We start from the raw sequence: 23,879 nt of genomic DNA, 5'->3' as shown, positions 1-23,879 counted from the left end.
CAGGATATTAGCACACATCTGTCACTCACTGCTTCCGTGTGGATCGGGTGGACGGCGAAGAGGAGCGCAGTGAGGAAGGCCGAACGTCCGTCCTTGAACACGTGGTGTTTGCACGTGTGCATTAGAAGGGCGGTGACGACACAGTGCAGACACACGTTCACTACGTGGAAATAAAACGAATTCATCCCCCCAAGTACAATGTTCATCCTGCACAGAGAGAGGAAAAACAGGACTCGGGTTAGACAGTGATCTCAGAGTTCAAGGATGACAGAGAGTGAGAAAGAGAGACAGAGAGAAAAAGAGAGAGAGAGAGAGAAATAGAAAGAGAGAGAGAAAAATAGAAGGAGAGAGAGAGTGTGTGAGGTGGGAACAGAGAAGAAGAGAGAGAAAATAGTACATAAGGAAAATGAGAAGACAGGGGAAGGCAGGAGAGAAGGTCAGGAACAATAAGCAGAAAACACATCATCATAAGTAATATGTCACAGGTACAAAATGTGCGTGAAAGCATAAAGCAGCAGCAGCTACTGGCATCCAGGTTTTATATTTCAGCTTTAAGGAATAGTCCAGAATAAAAAGCTAAAAAATTAGACTATTTTTTACGAGCAGACAAACAATCCAATTAATACGATGTGCTGGATCAAGTGCTATTTTCACAAGCATCTGAAACATAAAGCAGAGAAAGAGAGAGAGAGAGAGAGAGAGAGAGAGAGAGAGAGAGAGAGAGAGAGAGAGAGAGAGAGAGAGAGAGAGAAGAATTTGTGAAAGGCAGAGACTAATGCTAAATGGCCACAGTTTAACGAAAGCCAGCATCACCAATATGAAACTGAGGACTGTTTGTGTTAGATTGAAAACGAAGAATGAAAAATGTGTGAATCGGTACAGCACAGTACTATGACCTCTGTCTCCGCACACAACCTGCAACTGATCAATGCACAAGTTCTCAGGCTCAATGAGCATCAGCAATGCAGACAAAACGATGAGTACAAACTCATCGTTTTGTGGTGGTATAAAGAAAAAATAGAAAGTTGATCTAAGCCATTAGATGTCTTAGAGAGACACACAAACATATAGGCAACAAAAAAAACACAGATACACATAGGCATGCTTACAGCCAAAATCATACACACAGATGGACATAAAGACTGACAGACAGGTGGAGAGACAGACACCCACACACAGGCAGACAAACAAACAACACAGACACACACAAATGTACATAAAGACTTCTGGAATAAATTTACTGATCAAATACTACTCATAATATTTATATTTGAAAATCCACCTGGAAATATTCTAGCAAAAAAAAAAAAAAGGAGACAGAAACTAGTGGAAACTAGGACATTACTGCATACCACACCCTCCTATTCAGTTTACCATATGGACACTGGCTGCAACTTCTTGCTTATTATTTGTTCCAGAACAATTTTTTTGTTCTCCACATACCGCAGGATCTGATACCACTTTTTTTTTCCATTTGAAATTTTCAATGAAATCTTTTTTTTAATATTAATTTATATTATCCAACAAAAAAAGTCCTATTTGTAATTAAAATTCCAGTTCCATTATTGAAAGAAGTTGCTCCAGTGCACACGCTTAACTACAGCCATATACCGACAACACACCAACACACTTCCATTACAGGGGCAAGCGATTTCATTCAGTCAACAAACACGGCTCATTAAAGATGTGCTGAAGACCAAAGAGAATCTGGAGAAAGCAACAGAGGAAGAAGGACAGGAGTATGAGGCACAGCAGATGGCCTTCTAAACATCCTACTGCGTTTCATGTGTATGAACTGGTTGTTTATTTATTATGTATAAATTATATATTAGTACATGTAGTGGAGGACAATAGATAAATTCCTGCATTGTGCTTTTATGGAAAAATAATAAGTGGTGCGTCAGCAGAAGTTGCACTGGTTTATTTCCAATAGCGTTTTATTCCTTTTATACCACAAAAATTTACTGCTGCATCCACATTCAGGAGGTTGAAATGTTTTCTGATACCTGCTGCAAAACCACCATAATCAGTGACTTTGTCGACTTCGGTTTTCTGAAAGGGTGATGCTGTGGCGTGACACGTTCACAGTAATGCGAAACTCTTTCTTACCGAGTTCCAGATCGGGTCTCCAGTGTTTGCACGTGTGCGGACAGAAGTCGAATGATCGAAAGGTGTAGTGTTACCGTGGCCTAACGCTGCTTTCACACGTCTGTCGTTCTACTATGAAGCCATGCGTTGGTGTTCCTGCTACTTGTAATTGCATAATTGTAAATGGATGACACAAGAACGTTAGTTTTCCTGCAGCTACAATGAAACAGTCTGCAGGGAAAGTTTCTGTAGATCACTCACCAGTGTATAGTATAAATAAACGCATCAGACAAGATGAGGAAAATGCAAACAGTGGACTATCACAGGTTGTCTACTGGGAGTTGCTGCACCAGGTCTGTTCATATTCACAAAAGTTTGATGTTTTTTTTTGTTGCGTCGCTAGACATGCTCACATCACATCACTCCACTCTCAAGGACAATTACCTGTCTCCGGTCGCCAAGACGCTGTACATGGGACTGTAGCTCGACATGTGCTTCCTCCAGGACATCACAAGCCAGCTAAATGAGTCATCTCAAAACTATAGACAATGCTGAATCATCTTTTTTTTTTTTCTGTCAGAAATATTCGTTGGCCATTCTCAAAGGTGTTTCTATAAAACGCAATATGCACCATGATATACAACATTGAACAGGTCTGCTCAAAAACCTTTTTTTTTTTAAATATTCAATGGCTTCCTGCAGCTTCTACATTAGATTTACAACACAGACGCTCGCCTACAAAGCCGAAACCGGACCAGCACACCTCTACCTCTCCCTCTACCGGAATTAAGAGTGGCTGGGGTCGGTTCCCTGACACAGCGGTGAGAGCGCCGCATCCTAACCACTAGACCACCAGAAGAAAACTTCTCACTAGCAGTCTACAAATATATCTAAAGCCCTCCCTGTTCCAAGGGTACTTAAATGATCACTTCTTTAAATTTCTTAACTATATTCTCTCCCAACAGAGATTTAGACTGATGGTATTCTGCGTGTCCTCCTAAACCAGCATCAGAAAGTGTTTATTGAGACTTTTGTACATTGCTCTGGTTAAGACCGTCTTTCCAAATGGCATAGATGCATTTTTATGCCAGCAAAACAAAAAAAATCACTTGCAGTTTGATGCTGTTTGACAGACACCCTAACCAGAACGACCTACAATGATGATTTTTTTTTTTTTTTATCTATAAATTACTAAGAAGCTGAGAGTTAAGGGCCTTGCTCAGGGCCCTCAGGGCTTAATCAGCAGTGGCAGATTGGTACTGCTGGGATTTGAACTCACAACCTTTCCAGTTTCTAATGCTGGACCCAGAACTATAAATGCACAGTGATGACAGAGTCAGCTGTAACACACACACACACACACACACACGAACATGAAAGTGAAGTAACAAACAGACCGAGGCAGAACACAGGAGGCATCTGAATACTTTCCTAATCTACTGTGGTTAATAAAGATAACGACACGGCATATAACTATATGACAACCGAGCAGCATGCTGAACATTTCAGGCATCTGAAGAAGAAAAAACACAGGCCAGAACGTGTGCGCACTGTATCAGTCCCTAATCCTTGTAAAAATTCAGAAATCAATATTAGGGATAATCTTCAGGAATCATGTTTCCTTGCTGTGTAAAACCTGATCATTACTAGCATTGGAAAGCTTTTAAACAGACCCTTCAGAGAGGTCACTTTTACCTGAAGGTCATTCTAATGGAGATAGGAAGCATGAGGTTGATCAACAGCATGAAGATCCGCGAGGTTACTGAGCAACTCAAGAACTCTGAGGATGGATTTGGACTGTGATTAATATCAACAATGGCTTTTACAATGGTTTAATACTACAGTTTGCATGAACTTCTCTGCACCAAACACTGAACAGCACAGCTCAACAATGATGGAACTGTAATGAGGATGATGAGGATGAGTTCCCTTTCGAGCCTGGTTCCTCTAGCGGTTTCTTGCCACTGGCTCACTCATTAGAGACAAACTTACAATTAAAAGGAACAAACTTATAGGCACATGAGTAATTACAACTTTAACCTCATCTGTGTAAAGATGCTTCGAGACGGTGTCTATTGTTAAAAGCGCTTAAACAAATAAAAATTAATTTAATTCCTGAAGAAATGATGATCGCTTTTAATAAGCAAAATACAGGAATGGCAGAAATGAGACCATATTTACACTTATGTTTTTTTCAAGTAAAACATAAAAAGCAAGAAAAGCACAAATCAGATCGATGTGAATGGAAGTGCATGATATAAATGGCTACAGAAGTGTTTATGGAAGACAGTGCACGAAAAGAAATAAAAATGTAATAGTATGATCATGCATTTTTTGTTTGCAGTGCTCATTGTCTAATTGTGTTTTGTGGAATATAGCTGTTTAGAAAAGGGGGCGTGTCTTTAGAGTGGTTGCAAAAATAAAATAAAAAGAAAGTTTGTTGTCGAGGACAAAAAGTGAACTGGATTAGTGTAGAAAAGTGCATGGAAAACAGCGCTGGGGTCTTTGCTTTCTTTCATGCATGCATGCAGATTTTGCGAAGTTGCGCGAGCGTGGACCGACTCACTTGAAGGTGAGCACGCAGAGGGGTCGGTATGACTTGTGGCTCGTGTTGTCGGCCATTCGTTTGCCCCAGAAGTCGTTGGAGAAGATGCTGCGCAGGCTGGAGCCGGGCCGCACGTCCGGGTTGTTCACGATGGCCCACACGTCGTCGTGCACCAACTCTCCCCATAGCGAGTTGGAGTAGCAGAGCGCGCACGCCGAGATCAGCGCGCAGTACGCGTGCAAAGCAGAGAGGAAGAGCGGCCGAGACTCAGCCCCAGCCGCAGCTCCCGCTCCCGACCCACGGCTCCTGCTGCTGCCGCTGCCGCCGGTCATGTCGCTCCTCTCCACACACAGCACCCGCAACACTTACACACCCCGCATACAGCCAGTGCCATTTCTTTCCTCGGTACTCACACACGCACGCTCTCGCGACGCATAGGAACGAAGACTGAACGGAGCCGAACTGAGTCGGTTCAGAAAAAGCCAGAAATCCGCCTCTCTGCGCATGCGCACTGGCGACTGGCTTCATGAACTGAACAGACTCATCATGCAAAACTCAATCAAGTAATATTCCAACATTTTTAAATGAATGCATTTTTTTATGTAATAAATACAGATCTTTTTTAAAGATATTTTTTATTTATTTACTTTTGGTCTGAAACCTGAATTCACAAAACATTTCCCTCATTTGGGCGATTCTTGTACTTTCTGATAATAAATGTAGATATTTTTAAAATATTTTTTCTCTAGATTATTTTAAATTTATTTTTGGTCTGAAACCTGAATTCACAAAACTTTTCCTACATTTGGGCGATTCTTGTACTTTCTGATATAATCGATATATAATAAATATAGATATTTTTTTTAAAGATATTTACTATAGATTTTTTTAATTTAATTTTTGGTTACTTGTTAACCATATAATTCTATATAATAAAATTCACCTGCACTGTGTTGTTCTTTTCGCACTAAATTTTGCACGCATGCACTTTGTCGTTCCCCGGTTTTGTTTTCACGGCTTTTAGCAGACACCCTTATCCAGAGCGACTTAGAACTGAGCAGTTGAGGGCTAAGGGCCTTGCTCAAGGGCCCGTGGCAGCTTGATGGGGCTGGAATTTAAACTCATGGCCCTCTGATCCAAAGGCCAATGTCATAACCAATGAGCTACCACCTCCAACATTTAGCTTTGTGTAGTTGTGTGATTCATTATTTTTTTTGTTAATTCATATTGTCTCGCATGGAATTGGATTGACAATAAAGCCTACTGGAATTAATTTAACAAAAAAAAGTAAATGTGTTATTCATTAATAAATGAAACATTATAATCATGACTGACTGCTGTGGTACAGTCGGAATAAACTGCTTAAGGAGATGCTGTTATTGGATGTAAATACGCGGTGGTATCAAACATTTTCGAGACTCAATCTGTTTTCCCCTTGCACAGCAATACAGTGCTCCCAGCATTCCTGCCCCTTCTGGAACATTTCCTGGAAGTTTTCTTTAATGAATTGTGCCAAGCACCTTCTGTGATTCTTGCTGGATCTACACAATGGTGTCAAAATGGCTACCTTTAAGCTGGATCTTCAACTTCGGGAAGAGAGCGAAGTCCTCAGGAGACAAATCTGGCGAGTTTTCCGCACGCCACAGATCCGGTCGCAGCACCAGTTATAATAGCATCAGTTTCACAGCTCCAGATGTACACAGGACGATGTATTTTGGCACCCTGACTTATTAAGGCCGGTGCTCCCTGTGACTGTGCGTGCAGCTTTGTGCTGCCAGCTGTTGACTTGTTACAAAACTAGCCTCGAAACCTTTTTATTTATAAAACCATAAATACAATTCATACTGATCTGATTGCTGGCTCCAACTCCCCAGGTTCGCTTCGTGATTCGAAGGAAAACATCTAGATTCTTACGCTGATGGTCAAACAGGTAAAGCCCACACACACCACCACCGTGACCTTTATGTTATTAATCCTTATTTTCTGTCAATTTGGGAACACCACTTGGCAAGCAATTGCCAAATACTGATGATTTACTGTTAAAATATAGACAATGAAGCAATTTCAAATTAACTTTGACATTTTTTTTTTTTTAGCAAAACTTTCCCTTTAATTCTGATTTTCTTTAGCAGGAAAAAGGGAAAATTGGTAAAAGGGAACATTTAAGGAACATAAAATGAACTAGTGTAGTATGTGAAGTTAATATAAATGTACTCAAAGCACACTGTGATCTATTTTGTTCACTGGTGGCAACATTGAATACAAAAATAAATCTATTGCAATACTGAAATCCAGACTCTGTGTATCGTCGGTGTGACTGATGAGATAATAACAGCCAACAAAATAAAGGAGTGCACAGAGATTTCTGTTGCTATGCAACCTGGTTCACGGTGTGCCTTGATAAGAAAACGATTGAAAATCGAATTCAATAATGATACAGAGGCGGAGTGGTGTCAGAATCCATTTTATGACTTAAGTTAATTCTCAAAACTTACTAATACAAAAGAAATGAAAGAAAGAAATAAAGTCGGACGTACAAACATGTAACAAATATAAAGCACAGTCTTCAGATGAACAAACTTGGAAAAACACTGATGTCACACGTTTGTGTGTGTGTGTGTGTGTGTGTGTATCTGTCTTGTAGCAAAACACCTCGTGGAACACTCTCAGAGTAGATGCTCAGAGTGTGATGCAGAGCTGACGGAGGGGAAGTGACAAAGTCCAGGAAATAATACAGATAGAGTTTAGGTGCTCATACACACGATTGTCACCCACACTTACTTCTCCAACTATCACACTCTCGCACACACACAGACACACACTCATTCACTTTCACACTAGTGAATCAGGGTATATTAGGACAAGGTCTCTCTCTCTCTCTCTCTCTCTCTCTCATCCAAGTGCCCCAGTGGTCCTTCAGGGGTTCTGAATCTGTAGAACCACTTTGAAGTCCTGGCTGAAAGGACTCTTGAAGCTCCGGCTCGTTGTGTTGCGCTGATCGTGTCCTTGTTAAGTTAGGACGCTAGTTGTAGAGTTAAAACCGTTGCAGATCCAAAACTCACAATCGTCCAAGCGCTCTGGTGCCTCCTACGCGGATCCGATCTCTGCAAGAGAGAAAGAAACAAAAATAAAACGTGTGATCCCGGAAAACAATATCGAACAGGAACGTTTATGTAACAGTGTCATGTGGATACACACACAAGAATCTTCACAGACCAGAATTTCAGTGAAAATTCTTTATTGAGTCATTTTTTTGCCGAGGGGGAACGCCGTCATTCCCGGCACTTACCTCCAATTTCCGATGACATATACGCTAATTAACTTCGTCGTTAGCAGGTCATTGATTGACGTCTATAGTTTCCCAGTTACCTAGCAACAGTGTTTCACCGACTTTAGTCTCTCAAACAGTGAAAGAAGGAAACAAATACGTTTATGTTCAATGTTCATATTTCCCAGTTGCCTAGCAACAATCTTGGGCAGAGAGAATATTGCGTGCTTTTTCTGAACGTAGTTTAAACTTCTAGGAAATAGGTCATTCAAAAACATTAATAATGCTAATTGTAATTAATAGGTGAATGAAGTTCCTTGAAACCTGAAACTAACTTAATAAAAATTACAATATTGTCAATAAAACCCTTTAAACATGAAGCAATTTGCAAGTTGTATTTGCAAGGGGAAATAACACACACAGTTTGGGCCAATTTCATGTTAATCTTGAGTACCTATGGATTAGCATGGTATCCATTACATCTCTGGAAAGTCTTTAGTTTTATCAGATTTAATAAGAAAAATACATCGAGCTAAAGAAAAACGTATACGTTTTGGAAAGTATTTTTCACGTATGGCCCTTCATGACGTCATTACGAACCTGAAAGGAGTGTATTTGGCACAAAAATAATCCGTCATATGTCCAGATGGTTTTTGGAGCTTTGGCCACGTTTAGCATCAGTATCCAACTCTTTAACAGCACCAATAATGCACAAAATATTGTGCACTACTGCATGAAATAGCATTAGACCCCCACCTTAAAGGAATGACGCCTGCTTTGAAAATCCATTTACACGTCATGAACCGTCACGGAATTCCGTTCGTATTCGTAATTTTGTAACCCTGGATTTACAAAATTCTAATCCAAATATAATTTTTTAGGGCTATCAAAATAAACGTGTTAAAAAAACGTAAATTCATTTTATCAATTTTTATTTTATTAACGTGCAATTAATAAACTTTCTTTCGGCTTCTCCCGTTGGGGGTCGCCACAGCGGATCCTCCGCACGTTTGATTTGGCACATGTTTTACGCTGGATGCCCTTCCTAACGCAACCCTCCCCATTTATCTGGGCTTGGGACTGGCACTGAGAGTGGCTGGGGTTGGTTCCCTGACCGGGGATCAAACCCGGGTCGCAGCGGGTGAGAGTGCTGCATCTTAACCACTAGACCACCAGGGGACCTATTAACGTGCAATTAATGCAGCGTGCAATTCTGTTTGACCATTTTTATAAAAATATTAATCAAAAAATTTGTAAATATAAAAGACGCAAAACAAGGTTACTCGTGACGTCCTTATTTTTACTCATGTTTTTAAAAAACCCACCAAAATCCACCATGATGTACACATCCGGCAATAAAAAACGTCCGTGTGGAAACACGGCAAAAGTTCCGTTTGGTGCCCTAATGATTTACGTATTTTAAAACAACATAATTACTTTAAAACATTTACAAGAATGTTTTGACTTCATGCTCTATGTTAAGTATGGTTTAAAAATAATTAGCAGTTGATTAGAGTAATAAAAACTTCATTAAATTAAAGGTACATTTAGAACAAATTAAAATGTGATTAAATTGCGATTAATCACGAGTTAACTTATGACAATCATGCGATTAATTGGGATTAAATATTTTAATCGATTGACAGCCCTAATAATTTTATATATATATATATATATATATATATATATATATATATATATATATATATATATATATATATATATATATATATACACAGTATATAGATTTTGCCACATTTGCGTGTTTGCAGTGTTCCTGTAGAGAGATAGTTTTTAAGACAGGAGGTGCTCACCACAGGCCTTTTCCTGCTGCGTTCCTCCTCTGCTGGGACAGACTGTAGATCTCCTGCAGCTGCTTCTTCTGTTCGTCACTCAGAGATTGCGTTAGCATCTGATACCAGCCTGCGTCTGAGCTCTGAACGCCTGCAATGCCACATAAACACAAAACTCTTTTTTAGAATGGACTAGTTTAATATGAAGGAAACAGGGTGGTGCGAATGTTATTGTAGTATTTCTAGGACTGCTGTCTGCATCAATCATGTGAATACACACATCTACAAAGATTAAACTGTTTTTTTTATAAACAAAAATCTCTAAATCTCTTTTTACCGATAGTTGATTGCTGGCTTTAGTGGAAAAAATCGATAGCCATAGTTTTTCCGGGTTGCGTTATACAGTACGAGAGTGGCCTCTAGAGGTAAATCACTGGCACTATGTGCTGTTCATTTGAATTGTGTTTTTTATTCATTTTGGATGTAAAGTAATCCCCCGTTTATCTCGGTGGTTAAGTTTCAAAACAGACCACGATAAACGGATACCACCCCAAAAAATCCTTTTAATTTAAATTATTTTAACATAAAACTTGGTAAATCAGGGGAATTCCTGAAACTGTTTTTATTTATTCAGAGTGTTACTGCATGTCTTATTTTTCTCAATATTTATTAATAAAATGTATATATTTATATTGCATAGTGCATCATGCATGTATCACATGATTCGATACTGTTTTATTATTTTACATTTTTGAAATCAATTTCAGTACTATTTTACACGCAGTTTTTTATTTACAGTGGAACCCGGTTATGTCGATGTCCTAGGGGGTCGCCAAAAAGCATCGAGGTAACCGATGATCGAGATAAACGAAAATCAAAATGGCGGCAATATATTAACGTGCTTGAAATTTCTTTATGAACATGATGTGCGTTAATAAATGAGAATGTGCATGCACGTGTTTTTGAAGGGGTTTTTTACACAACAGCGTTGCAGCGATTTGTTTGATGAAGGCATGCTATAAAAATACATACAGTACATGTTTATCTGTCAGGACTCCACCTGCCACGCCCCCTTCGGCCCCCTTCAGCGTGGCAGGTGCTTTCTCGGCCGCTTTCTCTGAAGCTCCCGGCTTCAATCGCACACATGTGGTGCTCGTTTATCATCATCACCAGCTCCTATTTAAACTTCCACACTCTCACTGTCCGTTATTGTTGGTATATGTTGGTTCACGGCGGTCGTTGTTATCGCATGCGTATCCCGTGCGTGCCTTCCACGGCACTCTCTCAGCGGCTGCTCTTTTCTTCCCAAAGCGCATCGCGGATTCCCCCCGATCCTGCCGGTGTTCATTATATGCTTTTGGATGGTCATCACACGTTCCGCGCCGCCAAGCGCGGCTTTCGCCTCCCGTTCATTGCATAACATTTAACAACAAAAGGCATATGTGCACTAACTAACAGCAGAGATTCACCAGTATACAATACAACACCTGTAGCAGCTGTAAGGCTTGATTTTTCCCACCACTTCCGCGAGTTCTTCTGCGGCTGCACCGAGATAACCGACGTTAAATGGCAAATTTTTCCCCCTTGTGCTCGAGATATCAGGGTTCGGCGACATAAGAAAAGTCGACATAACCGATAAATAATGCTAAGACAAAGCGAGAATTTGGCGGTTCCACTTCAAAAACGTCGACTTAATAGGGTTGTCGAGATAACCGAGGTCGAGATAAGCGGGTTCCACTGTATTTATTTATTTATGAAATTATTTTTATTTTATTCAGTATCCATTTTAAATGCTGCTGCTGCCACGTTCCTACTAAAGTGGACATTGAGTGCATAGATGTCTACAGGGGTATCGGAAGAGGTAGCTCAGTGGTAACGACATCGGACTTCTGTTTAAAGAGTCGTGAGTTTAAAGTGATGGGCCTTTGAGCAAGGCCTTTAACTCTGCTCTTAACTATAGTCATGTAACCTACTAGTAAGTGAAGGATAAAGATCACTTAATCTTGCACATACTGATAACCGAGTCTAATATAATGGTATAACGGACTGTTACGTACGAAGCAGGGCGGCGGAAAAGAACTGATATTCGTCCTCTCCGTTGTCGTAGTCCAGCGGTGTGCTGTACTCCTCCAGCGCTGTGCCCTCAAATCCATCCTCATCCCAGTAGTCTTCGTCGTCATCATCATCATCATCGTCCTCATCATCATTGGCACTGGGAGCACTGGATGGCTGCATGCTGGAGATCTTCTCCCCTGCTTCATCCTCATCACTTGGAATCTCCTCTGTAATAATAATAATAATAATCATAAGCATTTGGTTTGCAAGAGGCAGATGTAGAGGACAGGATGATCCGCTGTGGCGACCCCTAATGGGAAGAAGAAGATAATAATAATCATAATAATACTATGCTAGTTAAACTCTTACTCATGAAAATACAGTGTTTTTTGGTTTTCAAAATAAGAACTGATATTTTATTCCAGATGTACTAAAACAAACATCCAGCCACTGCTAGTTGTCTACAGATGTCGTAAAAGTAAGTACGATTGGTGTAGCAGGAGAGCACTGAACTACTGAACTGAATTTTACATCTCTCACTGAATTCTATGCCCTTTTCTGGATATAAGCTACAGAATCCTGAAGGATGCAATCTGATTGGCTCTCTGCACAGTGGCAAGCATGTGATTGAAGTTCAGGGAGTTTAGTGACCAAAGTGATTGGTCTTGGTTCATTGATTTAAAATTATTTTCTACAAACAACAAATTCAAAGAAGAATTAGAGAAAATGCTTATTTAAATAGAATTATGATGGACGGCTAAAAGCAGGACATGGAAGCGGGAAAAAAAAGTAAATTTCTTTTGCCTTTACATATAGAAATAATAAAATATTAATTATAATGTAACACTAACTCTGAAAATGGATTGGACAGATCTAACACACATCAGCCAACATAAATCAAACTTACAGCAGGCTAATGTTCAGATAAGGCCCGAATGCACTAAACTGCACACAGCTCCACCCTCCGAGACCAAACCATGTGACAACCCTCATCAGCTTTAACGTGCTGCATGAGCGGAATAAGATGTGTAATGTGTAGGAGCGGAAATAATTACTCACAAAGAACAAGGCCTTTAAGGTGATGTGCAGCCCCAGACATGGGTACGTTCCTTAAATAGAGAGTCTCACCGTTCTCGTCCTCCTCAGTGCCTTGTGTTCTGGAGAACTGCTCGGGTTTGTTCAGCACTCGCGAGGTGTAGATGTGCTTGATGCCCAGGAACAGGAGCAGGATAGAGGGGATGATCTGGCTGGCCACGCCTTCTAACACCGCCGGCCGGCTGGACAAATCCATCAGCAGACTCAGGCCGATGATGCACATCTTTCGATCGTGCAGCCTGCACAGTATGACATCGTTATACAGTATATACACATATACACCGTATATCCTTTTCTTTTTGACAGTGAACTCATACGATGGTGGATTTCCCCAGAATTATGTTTACATATATAATTGGAAAGCTGAAGAACAGGTCAGAAAATATATAGTGCAATAGTGGGATATTGGGTACCCAAGGAAAAACTCTGTGTCGTTCATCCACTGGTTGATAAACTGTGCTGTGATTGGCTCAGGGCTGTGGGCGAAGCGCATGTTCTCCAGTGTGTGTATCAACAGTGAAGGACTGTAGTACAAAGCAGCAATGGCCACCTGAAGACACATGGTGCGCAGCTCTGTAGACTTTACCCCACGCGTCAGCCGCTCCAACACCGCTTCCACAAACAGCGGGATGCACTGAGGAGCAAGAAGACGTGTGAAAAAGCTTATAGGTGATGAATAAATCTTATTTTAGAATATGATTCTATTGGAAAGTCTATTACTAGATACTGGGTACTTCTAATTATTATTATTGGTTGCATTGTTTGTAGTTAGTTGTTGCAATCCTGCTGACCTGGTCAATGCCCCGACCCCGGCACTGTAAGATGATGACCTCCAGCAGCTTAGCGGCGTGGCATTCTGCATCTTCCCCTGCATCGCTCGTTAGGACCTGCACACAACACGTTCATGCCAAACCAACTTAAAAAAACTTTAGGATATAAAGAAGCAAGTTTTCTACATTTTAAAAATCTTTTGCTGCCTGCATACAATAAAATACATCAACAGCATTTATCTTCCTAAACTGTTGGTCATTTGGTGCAGAGCCGCAAAGCAAGAAATTAGACCTTTTTTTTTCCAATTTAATAGAGTTCCGTGATTTGCAGTTTGTTTCATAAAATAAAATCACTTTTTCCATCACAATTTTTTTCTATGCATCGATAAATTAAGCTTGCACTGATTCTGCATGGAGGTTCGACGGTATCATCGAATTAATCGCCACCAATAGTGGATTGCTAGAACTATTGGCAAAAATCCATACCAATAGTTTTTCCGGGTTGCGTCTGAAAAGTTCCACTGTGATTATACCTGTTGTTGTTGTTTTTTTTGGCTCACTCTTTTTTCTACAATGTTAAGATTTAAATGATGTAGTTACTGCAGACACTCTGCTCACCTTTTTGCACATGGTGTAAATGACCTCCATGTGTTTGGGATTGGACAGAAGCGTGTCTGTGTCTACAGTTACATAATTGTGTAGGAGAGGCATCATATCTGTGGGGAGAGAACAAATAAATCCCCGTTATCATCATCATCATTATTATCATCGGCAGCCGCAACATGTACCGTACTTATACACACACATTATATATGTATGTTATGTATGTAATATCATTAAGCTCATATATTGAAGACCAACACTTGAGAAAGGATCAGTTTCTTTGTTTATAACAGAACAGACCCGTGAAATAGTCAAAGCAGTCGTGCTGGAAGACGTCGTAAAGGACGCCCAGCAGCTGCCACATCTGGGGAGAGATGGTCTGGCAGGTGAGACCAAACGCCAGCGACAAAATCTCTTCATAGAACTCTGAGACACACAAACACAAAATTGTAGTAATGATATAGAAAGACTTTATTCACTTTCTATTAAAATTCTATATTAAAACTTTTACTAAATATGTTTATTTATATAATTTATTCATATCAAGCTGTCCATCTATTTAATATGCATGCCACCACAAGAATATAAAAAAGAAAGCAAGGGTCCCATCTTGTGGCCAAGCATATTATGATACCTGTATTACTATAATAATACTTTAAATAACTGATCTTTTAGTTCCTGCACAATGAAAATGACTCCACACACACACCTGCCATACCTATGATGGGCTTCTGGAGCACAAGGCCGATCACCTGCAGGCAAATCCCCTCCAGCTGCTGAGTGATCTGTGATGAAAAACATGGACAATCAAGTATCATGCTGATATTTTCCATGTGTAGGATTAGTAATGACATATCTAGATGTGTGCATGAGTCTCGACCTCTTTGTGGTCCTCCATGACAGTGAGGATTGTATCTATGGTGCTGAGGATCCCCAGTGCCATCACAGTCTTATCTTCACTCTCCTCGTACTCCTCACTCTGCAGAACCTTACTGAAGATCTCCGCCTGCACAGAGGAGAAACAGGGTTTACTCTGCTGATCTGTAGAGAAAAGTAGACACTTGTACTTGAGGGGTAAATAGGGGGTTCTGAGGGGTAAATAGGGGGAACAGTGAGGGGTTCTCAGTGTTTATTTGATTATTGCTGGAAAACGTTAGTCATTTTAATCCTTAAAGTAAAACTTTGTGTGTCTCAATCAGCTCCCTAAGCTTGTGAATCCATAATACACAAGATTGAGGGCACATTGGCATTGATATCTCAATTTCGACTTGCATGTCTATGCACTTGCCTTGCAGAACCTCGCCATTGGCATGAATATTAATTATAAATATTAACAGGATTGTGCTCAGGTTAACTTTTTAAAACATATATTTTTATAGCATCATTTCCAGTATGATATATACATTTCCATATGACATTACATATGATATAGTGTCATTTCCAGTAAGGGAACCCTGTGAACATTGTGGGATTTTTGGGAACTTTGTGGGAACTTCCCTGGGCACTGGAAATACTAGGCAGCTGACTGAGGCACAAATAATAAAACAACAATAAGGACATATTATAACAAACGCTATAATCTTATGAAATGACTTACATGAATAAAGAAAATAGAAACTGACTTCTAGCCAAGCAACTAATTCACTTTATATTACTTTTTAAAATTTCAATAAACTAAATGATCTGTGGTGAAACAATGCTGCTGATTTACCACATAAGCAGTAGCCTTTCATTTCATTTATACAGTATTATAACAGGAAGCATACCAGGTTTTGGGTCATATCTACAGCGATCACTGCGACCTCCTGATTGTATTCGCAGATCATTTTCTGGATCACGCTCGTCAAGTCGTCGTTCTCAGTCTCTTTAATGACGTGCAGCAGCTCCTGCATCACAGGCCTGATGAAGGGCCTTAAGTAGATCTTAGCTACACAGACAACATTTTAAAAGCCAGTTAGTTTAACAACTGCATCAGTTACAACAGCTATAAATAGCTGTGTGTGTGTGTGTGTGTGTGTGTGTGTGTGTGTGTGTATGTGTGTGTGACTGACCTTGCTCCTGGTTGCTGACCAGAGTCTGCAGCGCGATAGCCGCCTCGACTTTGACGGGCATCTCCTGGTCATTGATGAGGTCTTGTTTGACGAGTTCCACTGCGTTCCTCAGGACCAACTCGTTGTGGAACTTTAATGAGCTGAAGCAGTGCAGAACCCAACAGGACTAAATGGGGGATAAAGCAGACGCACAGCAAATAAACGCACACATACACTGACTGCATGCGTACAACTAATTTATATGCATGATTTTGAAAACTAATCATTCTAATTCCTCTAATTATCAAACCACACTTTTATCCTAAATCCCTCCGTTCACCCATCTCTATTTTACTTTAATCCAATTATCTATTGATCCATCTGTCCACCCGTCCAATTATCCAAATATTCATACTTTTAATCCAATGATTCATCCATTCATCAAATTACCCACCACTTGTCCATCCATCCCTTTAATCCAATTATTCATCCATTAATATTATCTTTTTATCCTCTTATCAGTCGATCCACATATCCAATTATCCACCCAATTATCTCTGTTTATCTGTCCATCTATCTATTCAATTGTTCAATATCTATTCCATCCATTCATTTGTTTACCCATTTATCCACTTATCAATCCATCAAACCTATGCATTCATTTAATTATCCTTCCTTTATTGAGCAATTCATAATCAATTCATCTATCTATTTATGTGTCTGTCTAGCCATCTGTCCATCCTTCCATCCATCCATATACTACTTAAATTATTAACACGATTATCAATCAACCCAATAATCAATCCATTCAAATACATCAATCTAATTATCCATCCATCCCGGGCGTGTTTTTCCTCACCCTGGCACGCAGGTAGCTGAGGTTGGAGTTAAGTAAAGGAAACACATAGTTCTGTAACACGAGCTCCATCTGATCTCTGTAGATCTGCTTCTACAAAAACAAAGGAGGAATGAAAAAAGAGATGTCATGCATATAAACGAGTAAATATACTCCTATAGAGTTTTCAAATTTTACAAACCTTTAACAACGGATCAGACAGAGCCCCGATGACGTGCAGCGCCCCATCTGTCCTGCGTGGGTCGGCGCTGGGGTTCATCAAAATCTGATGGCAGAACTCCATCATCTTGGGAAGGACCTGATCCAGCATTGAGCCCAATTTATATTACGAACACCAAAAATATTGACGCACACAGGTAATATATAAACCGGCATAGAAACGAAATCTTAAACGAGTATCCACCTCCTTCCTCTTTCTGGAAGCTTTGCACAGCAGAGTCTGAGCCGCAGTGGCTGGAAAAACGTGGTCATCGTACATATCTACAACAGCGACAGAGGGAGTAAAGACGGAGAGATGGACAGAGACATAAATGAGACAACAACCAACAGACTGAGATGGCAGAAGAAGGAAAAAAAATCTCAAAGGAACTAAAGGACTAACTGAATTTCATGCGGATGTACTCGTATGGGTCTTCCTGCCACAGCTTCTCATCTTCGTCTTTATAGCACATCAGAGGGAACACCACCGCCTGAGTTATTGTCTGTGGAAATTTTTTTATCAAGACTATAATATAATATACATTGATACAAGTTATATACAGGAATCAACTGAGGCCAGTTTACACACACCTGATAGAATCTCCAAAAATGAGACATCATAAAAATTCTAAAGTTTACATATGCTTGATTCTTAATACTGTGTGATGTAACAATATGGAGATATAAAAATCCTTATTTTTCTGTCCCTTGTGAACACCCTTGTGGCTAAATGAACAGACATCTGCATAAGTACACGCTAAAATCTAGTGGAACATCTTCCCAGAAGAGTGGAGGTTATTATAACAGCAAATGGGAACTAACTGTGGAATGTGAATGTTCAAAAAGCAAATGTGAATCTTGTGGTTAGGTGTTATACTGTCTCTAATCCTCACCAGTATGTGTGGCTTCATCTGTTTCCATGTGATGGCGTGAGAGATGCTCCGTGTCAGGTAGTTCAGAGCTTGCTGGAGCACACGTGGACTCACAAACTGCTTCTGCCTGTGCTGGTCAATCACCTTTAACAAAACCTGGTACCCAACAACACACCTGTATTACACACTCCTCATAACATAGTGTCTGCATTTGAAAAAACTGTTAGTGAAACTTGAATAAATTTTTATTTGTGTACAAAAAAAACCTCTAAATAAAAATCTAATTATTGTTCATCTTTCAAAAAAAAAACCCCCCACATTATCATAATTAATAAAATTTTGTTAATATTTAATATTCATCATAATAATTCAAATTATAATATATCCTAAAGCCACGCCCATTCTGCCTCTTATTGACCGTTACGTCTAAAAGCTAGCGAACATTTTCTACCTGTTGTATCCCAACAGCGTACGTCTTTAAGAAAAAATCTGCAAACTCGTAATACTCCTTGGTCACGTTGCCCGGGCTCCCGTACCTATGAACAGAATGAACAAGGACGTACATCACTGTGGACTGTATATCAAAGACTTGATAACAATACGATATATTTGTGTTGTTCGTTCACCTCTCGAACATCCTGGTGATAATATGAAGAGCCCATTTCTTACACTTCCACCACACTAACTCGGGCCGATCGTCTTCGTCCACCTCCAGAGTCTCCTGCGAATCAGAGGCAGACCTGCTGTGAGACGAATGCAGAACGAATGCCAACTCACAGAGCAACAAAAATTTGCCTTTAATCTCATAATACATGCACAAAACCTACAGGAGGGACGTCTCGATCCACAACCGCTCTCAGGATCTCCATCCACTGGGTCATGACTGTGTTACTGAGTAGCTGTAAAGGCAGGGAATACTACACACACACACACACACACACACACACACACACACACACACACACACACACACACACACACACACACAGTGACTGATATATACTAAAAAATAATGAATTGTGTAAGTATTAAAACTCTTGCTCCTGCTCTAAATAATCGATGACAAAAAGAGAAGTTACCGTTTTCACTACTAAGTTACAATTACATTGTGTCCTATTTTTTATTCAGTAAAGAACGTCCAATTTATTGTTTCTATCCATTTAAACTTACATTTAATGATGTAGAAAGCTCTGTAAAAACAAATTACTGTTTCTGTATCATACCCTGTATATGTCGTTCTCCTTGTTATGTCAAAGTCCTAAATCCTGCTCCATCCAAAGGTACAGCTTTACTGTAACTGGAGACTCATTCTAAACATGCTAAATACACACATCCTTACAGAAAACCTCACCATCTCGTTAAGCAGTTTAATCTGTGGATTTAAATTATATGGATGAGTACGAGTGCATTGATAAAAGCCTTAAAATCGGGACTACCGTCTTAGCTGAAACCTAAATAAAACACTGACCTATCAGACTGAGGAATCCATCTACGTTGTGTTATAAAGCCAAGATAATATACTCCATGCTAACCTGCACGAGTGCATGGAATATCTTGAGGATCTGTTTCTGGATAAGGACGGAGAAAACCGTGGCGTCGGGCATCAGCTGAGCAATGAGCTGTTGGATCCTGGGCAGGAAGAGCTGCATGGCAGCCAGCAGGGGGACCCTCTCCTCTGCCTTCCGAAATCTGCCAACCACAACCAAGATTAGGGGTGTAATTGTGCACCTATTCGTACTGAGCCGGTTCAGTACAGGACTTTCGGACTTTTGTTCTGCCCGTGTGCGAAATCGCTGCCACTTCCTGCCATCGCCAATGATTTTACGACAGTCTAGCAATATGGATCCTTTTTCGTTCTTAGAAGAGAAAATCCTGATAATTTCGCATATTAAGAGAGTGAATGAATGAATGAAGGATGGAAGGAATGAGTTCATTTTACAAAATAAATTGAATGAATAAATAAATCGATTTCTTGTGCGTTTCTTAAATGTAGACATTTGTTAACGTTTGCTGAAATAAGTAGAACAGTAGAAAATGTTGTTAATTTTTTTATATTAAATGTAAAACACACACACACACACACACACACACACACACACACACACACACACACACACACACATTTCTATGCACACTTCTGTATCACCCAAATGGGCTCTAACAAAAAAAAAATTCCTATTATTTAATTGTGTTTAATCAATTTCGTTTGGGCCAATTTAATCAATTATCCAATTTTATCAATATAATAAAAAGTGTATTCCATTAATTTGGTTTCTATTTTACTTTTATATATTATTTTTTTTATTTAAATGCCAAGCAGGCATTTTATATAAAATAGGTTTTAAAAATGTTGTTGTTCACAAATGTTAATAATAAACATTAATAAAATAAAAAAAAAAAACAATTTTATGTTTTGCACTTTATCCCCTTAACCGTACCCAAATTAAACCGAACCATGAATTTTGTGTACCGTTACACCGCTAACCAAGATACACTACTACACCCACTAAACACTGAGCTGTAAAGCTCGACTTATATACAGAATATCTGCTAGATTTTATATGGAGCTTAGACTCCTTCCGGTGTCTAAGTTTGACTGATCGACATGAAATTCGGCTCCCTGTAAAGCAAGTAAACTACGTTAAACACTCACTCGTAGCTTTTGACGAGTTGGTAGAGCGCAAGAAGACTCCCGTACCAGCTCCCGCTGTTCTGAGACTGCAGGAAAAGGCTGATCTTGTCGACGATGCCAGTCCAGCGGCCGGGGAAATCGTGCTTTATGATGGTGCGCAAGCAGACTGTGAGCTGGGCCCTGCCCATCAAAAATATATCAAGTCAAGACAATAAGCTTTTATTGTCATTTCAACCATATATATAGCTGACGCAGTACACAGTGAAACCAGACAACGTTCCTCCAGAACCCTGGTGCTCCAGTAAACAACATAGAGCTACATCACACAACATAGAGCTACAAAACAGAACATAGAGCCACAAAACAGAACATAGAGCGACATCACACAACATAGAGCTACAAAACAGAACATAGAGCTACAAAACAGAACATAGAGCGACAAAACAGAACATAGAGCTATAAAACGGAACATAGAGCGACATCACACAACATAGAACAAAGGACTAATGTAACAATAAGAAATAAAACAGTGTAATAAACACAGTACAGACAGTGTGTGTGTGTGGATGAGTGAGTAACTAACCGTACGGACTCCGGACACCGGATGATGGCCTCCACCATGTTCTCTCGGATCTGGCTGCGGTCGTTCTCGTGGATGTTGAAAGGGAACATAACCTCGCCTACAGACGGCTCACGGTCCTGCCAGTACTGACTCACCATGTTCTTCAGGTAGATGGCAGCTGTGATGGACAAAGAGTTTGAATGTAGCTTTTCCAATTATAAATAATAATAATAAATCATCATCATGATCAAATAATCATTCAAATAAAAAATAATTTGCATCTGTTTAGTGTTCATTTATTGATTTTTTTTATAGTTCATATTTTAACATATATTACTACAATATTACTATCAATGTGTATTTTTCTTAATAATTATTTCTCATTATTTAGTATAAAATGTTGCTTAAAATTTTCCCAGTTAACAATTTTGCATATATTTCCTATATATTTTCGTTTTAATAAAATTATATTATTATTATTATCTCACTTCAGTGCCATTACATTACCTTTATGCTTAATTACCTACTTTTTGATTTACTTTTATTAAGTTAGGATTGAAAAAGCATGGCCCTAGTTTCTAAAAAAAACTAAAACAAAAATGAAATATAATCTGCATAAATATTCGCTGTGTATGCCGTTATTCTCCTTATAAAATTATTTTGCAATCTTTCAACCAGACAAATGTGCCTACTAAAAAAAAACCATATGATGTAAAATTATATTGATGTAACACCATGTATTGTTTTCACATTGTACCTTTATTAGTGTTCTAGGACCCTATATAGTGAACATATACATGCAAATCCATTACGGTCTAATGGGAACATGCATGGCCAAATAGTTGTTTTATGGATGACACAAAGAAATGCACACGTGTCTGTGTTTAATATAGTCCTATATAGAAATTGGTTGACTTTGGAAAGAAGAAGAAGAAGAAGAAGAAGAAGAAGAAGGAGAAAGAAAAGTCATTATAATGCTTACTGAAATGAGCCAAAATTCCCACGCCAGCAGTGAGAGTTTGTGTGTGTATTTTTGTGTGTGTTTGTGTGTGTGTGAGTCCTGACCTGCCTGCCGTACAGGAAATTCCACCTGCTCGGACACAATGATTTGCAGCAGAGTCGGAGCAAAGTTGATGATCTTGTAAGACTGGGAAAATAAATAAAGCACAAATATATTGAACTCATTTTACTGCACTCATGGTTTAAAAAATATATACATCATGTGATTTCGATTAGATTGTGCAACGTACATGTACAGAGCCTATCAAATGCAGTTGGCATCTAACCACAACTGCATAAGTTACAAAAAATAGCAAGATTATATATTTTTATTATTATAAATACATATATTTGCTCATGGTCCAGGCTTCGGCCTGTTCATGAGCCTCAGGCACGGAAACCACCTCAAACCCTGACCATCTATTCTTCCGATACATTTATTACTTCTGGCAAATCGTCTTTTTAGAGGTTAAGAGCGTTGCTTCTCGCTGATGTTTTAAATTCACTGATTGTAAATACACATATCAGTCGCTCTAAATATACTGATTTGTGACACAGGACAGAGAGAAATATTAATGCACAAAAAATAAACACTATAGATGCACATCATAAAGATTTAAGATCCCAGTGTCACTCTAGAAGAGGACATGTTTTCTTTGAGGCTCCCTCCTGTCGTCTCAGGGAGTTTTGTGTTGCTCACTTGGTCTACATCCGGGTTCCTGTAAGGATGCTTTGTAACAAGTCAACGGTATCCAAGGCCTTCACCACCTCCCCACACACACACACACACACACACACACACAACAACAAGCTGAATGTCCAACACACCAGATCACACAGGCCACAATCAGAAAACAGTTTCTCCAGGAAATCTGACTCTCATCTGCCATGTTATTTTATCTCATTCATCGTGTTACAGTAATGCTAAAGCTGAATGATGTACAGGAAAATTAAACAAACCGTTAGATACAATAACAGGAAGCACTGATGCAGGACATCACTGTCATCCTCATTCCTTTATTCCACTATCAGCTTCAAAACATGAATATTATTATGGAATGGGTTTTTATTCGCTAGAACAAGAATCGGCACAAATCAAAAAGTGATGAACAAAAACCACACACCTGATTGAGCTCATTTTCAGCCGCTATTCTAAGATTCGGGTCTATAGTCCCCTTTAAAGCCTGAATAATCCGATTGGGATCCATTTGAACCAGAAGTGCACAATAACCGCAACTTTTTTTTTCTTCTCTCTTGACGGCTAGCTAATTTAGCTAGCTTTGCTAAGTGTACACAAGCCGCATCTGAATAATCAGACTACACCAGACTCCAAAGTGCACTCCATCGAGCGGAACGGTCACGATATACTGTGCTATGTAGTGCACAAATGTAGGGACTAACACGCTGTTTGGTATCCAAGCCAAGTTTCATGGGTCAGGCCTGCCTCTTTTGCCGGTATGCAATAAGACATTGTCGCAAAACAACGTCATTCAAGAAGCGGTTTACGGCAGTT

The 23,879-nt window shown here is 39.5% G+C and overlaps 2 protein-coding genes across 5 annotated transcripts in view; both read right to left on the bottom strand.

The window, feature by feature from the left end:
- Positions 1-5,120, bottom strand: part of tmtc1 (transmembrane O-mannosyltransferase targeting cadherins 1) — a 44,126-nt gene extending 39,006 nt beyond the window's left edge. For both annotated transcript variants that reach the window (XM_046873212.1, XM_046873213.1), the window contains exons 1-2: positions 4,655-5,120; positions 30-207 (exon numbers count right to left, since the gene is read on the bottom strand). In XM_046873212.1, the coding sequence (XP_046729168.1) occupies positions 30-207; positions 4,655-4,965 (489 nt within the window). In that variant the 5' untranslated portion in view covers positions 4,966-5,120. The remainder of the gene's footprint in view (positions 1-29; positions 208-4,654) is intronic.
- A 1,961-nt stretch (positions 5,121-7,081) lies between these two features.
- Positions 7,082-23,736, bottom strand: ipo8 (importin 8). Of its 3 annotated transcripts, none has more exons than XM_046874091.1 (25): positions 23,491-23,730; positions 22,433-22,514; positions 21,389-21,545; positions 20,827-20,985; positions 19,706-19,862; positions 19,001-19,090; positions 18,800-18,894; positions 18,625-18,709; positions 18,195-18,329; positions 17,705-17,804; positions 17,507-17,583; positions 17,285-17,401; positions 17,107-17,196; positions 16,269-16,434; positions 15,984-16,144; positions 15,098-15,223; positions 14,927-15,002; positions 14,518-14,643; positions 14,233-14,330; positions 13,636-13,731; positions 13,258-13,478; positions 12,878-13,083; positions 11,752-11,976; positions 9,716-9,845; positions 7,082-7,737 (listed from the first exon to the last, which is right to left on the bottom strand). In XM_046874091.1, coding segments are annotated over exons 1-25 (3,060 nt in total). In that variant the 5' UTR covers positions 23,575-23,730; the 3' UTR covers positions 7,082-7,736. The 3 variants fall into 3 exon arrangements, with proteins under 3 accessions (XP_046730047.1, XP_046730048.1, XP_046730049.1); XM_046874092.1 differs by having other exon boundaries at positions 14,936-15,002; positions 23,491-23,729; XM_046874093.1 differs by lacking the exons at positions 7,082-7,737; positions 9,716-9,845 and having other exon boundaries at positions 11,852-11,976; positions 12,809-13,083; positions 23,491-23,736.
- Positions 23,737-23,879: the final 143 nt, after the last annotated feature.

This window comes from Silurus meridionalis, chromosome 18 (assembly GCF_014805685.1).
Source record: "Silurus meridionalis isolate SWU-2019-XX chromosome 18, ASM1480568v1, whole genome shotgun sequence".
NCBI classification, from domain to species: Eukaryota; Metazoa; Chordata; class Actinopteri; order Siluriformes; family Siluridae; genus Silurus; species Silurus meridionalis.
This window is presented reverse-complemented; position numbering and strand designations above follow the sequence as displayed.

Bases quoted from the DNA above. Each gene is read 5' to 3' on its own strand.
- ipo8 (XM_046874091.1), bottom strand. From the start codon at position 23,574: ATGGATCCCAATCGGATTATTCAGGCTTTAAAGGGGACTATAGACCCG. The intron at 17,197-17,284 runs GTTTGTAAAATT...TTGTTTTTGTAG, and splicing joins TGTCTGATCCGTTGTTAAAG to AAGCAGATCTACAGAGATCA. The intron at 14,644-14,926 runs GTGTGTGTGTGG...TGTGTGTCTCAG, and splicing joins GCCCATCATAGGTATGGCAG to AGTTCTATGAAGAGATTTTG.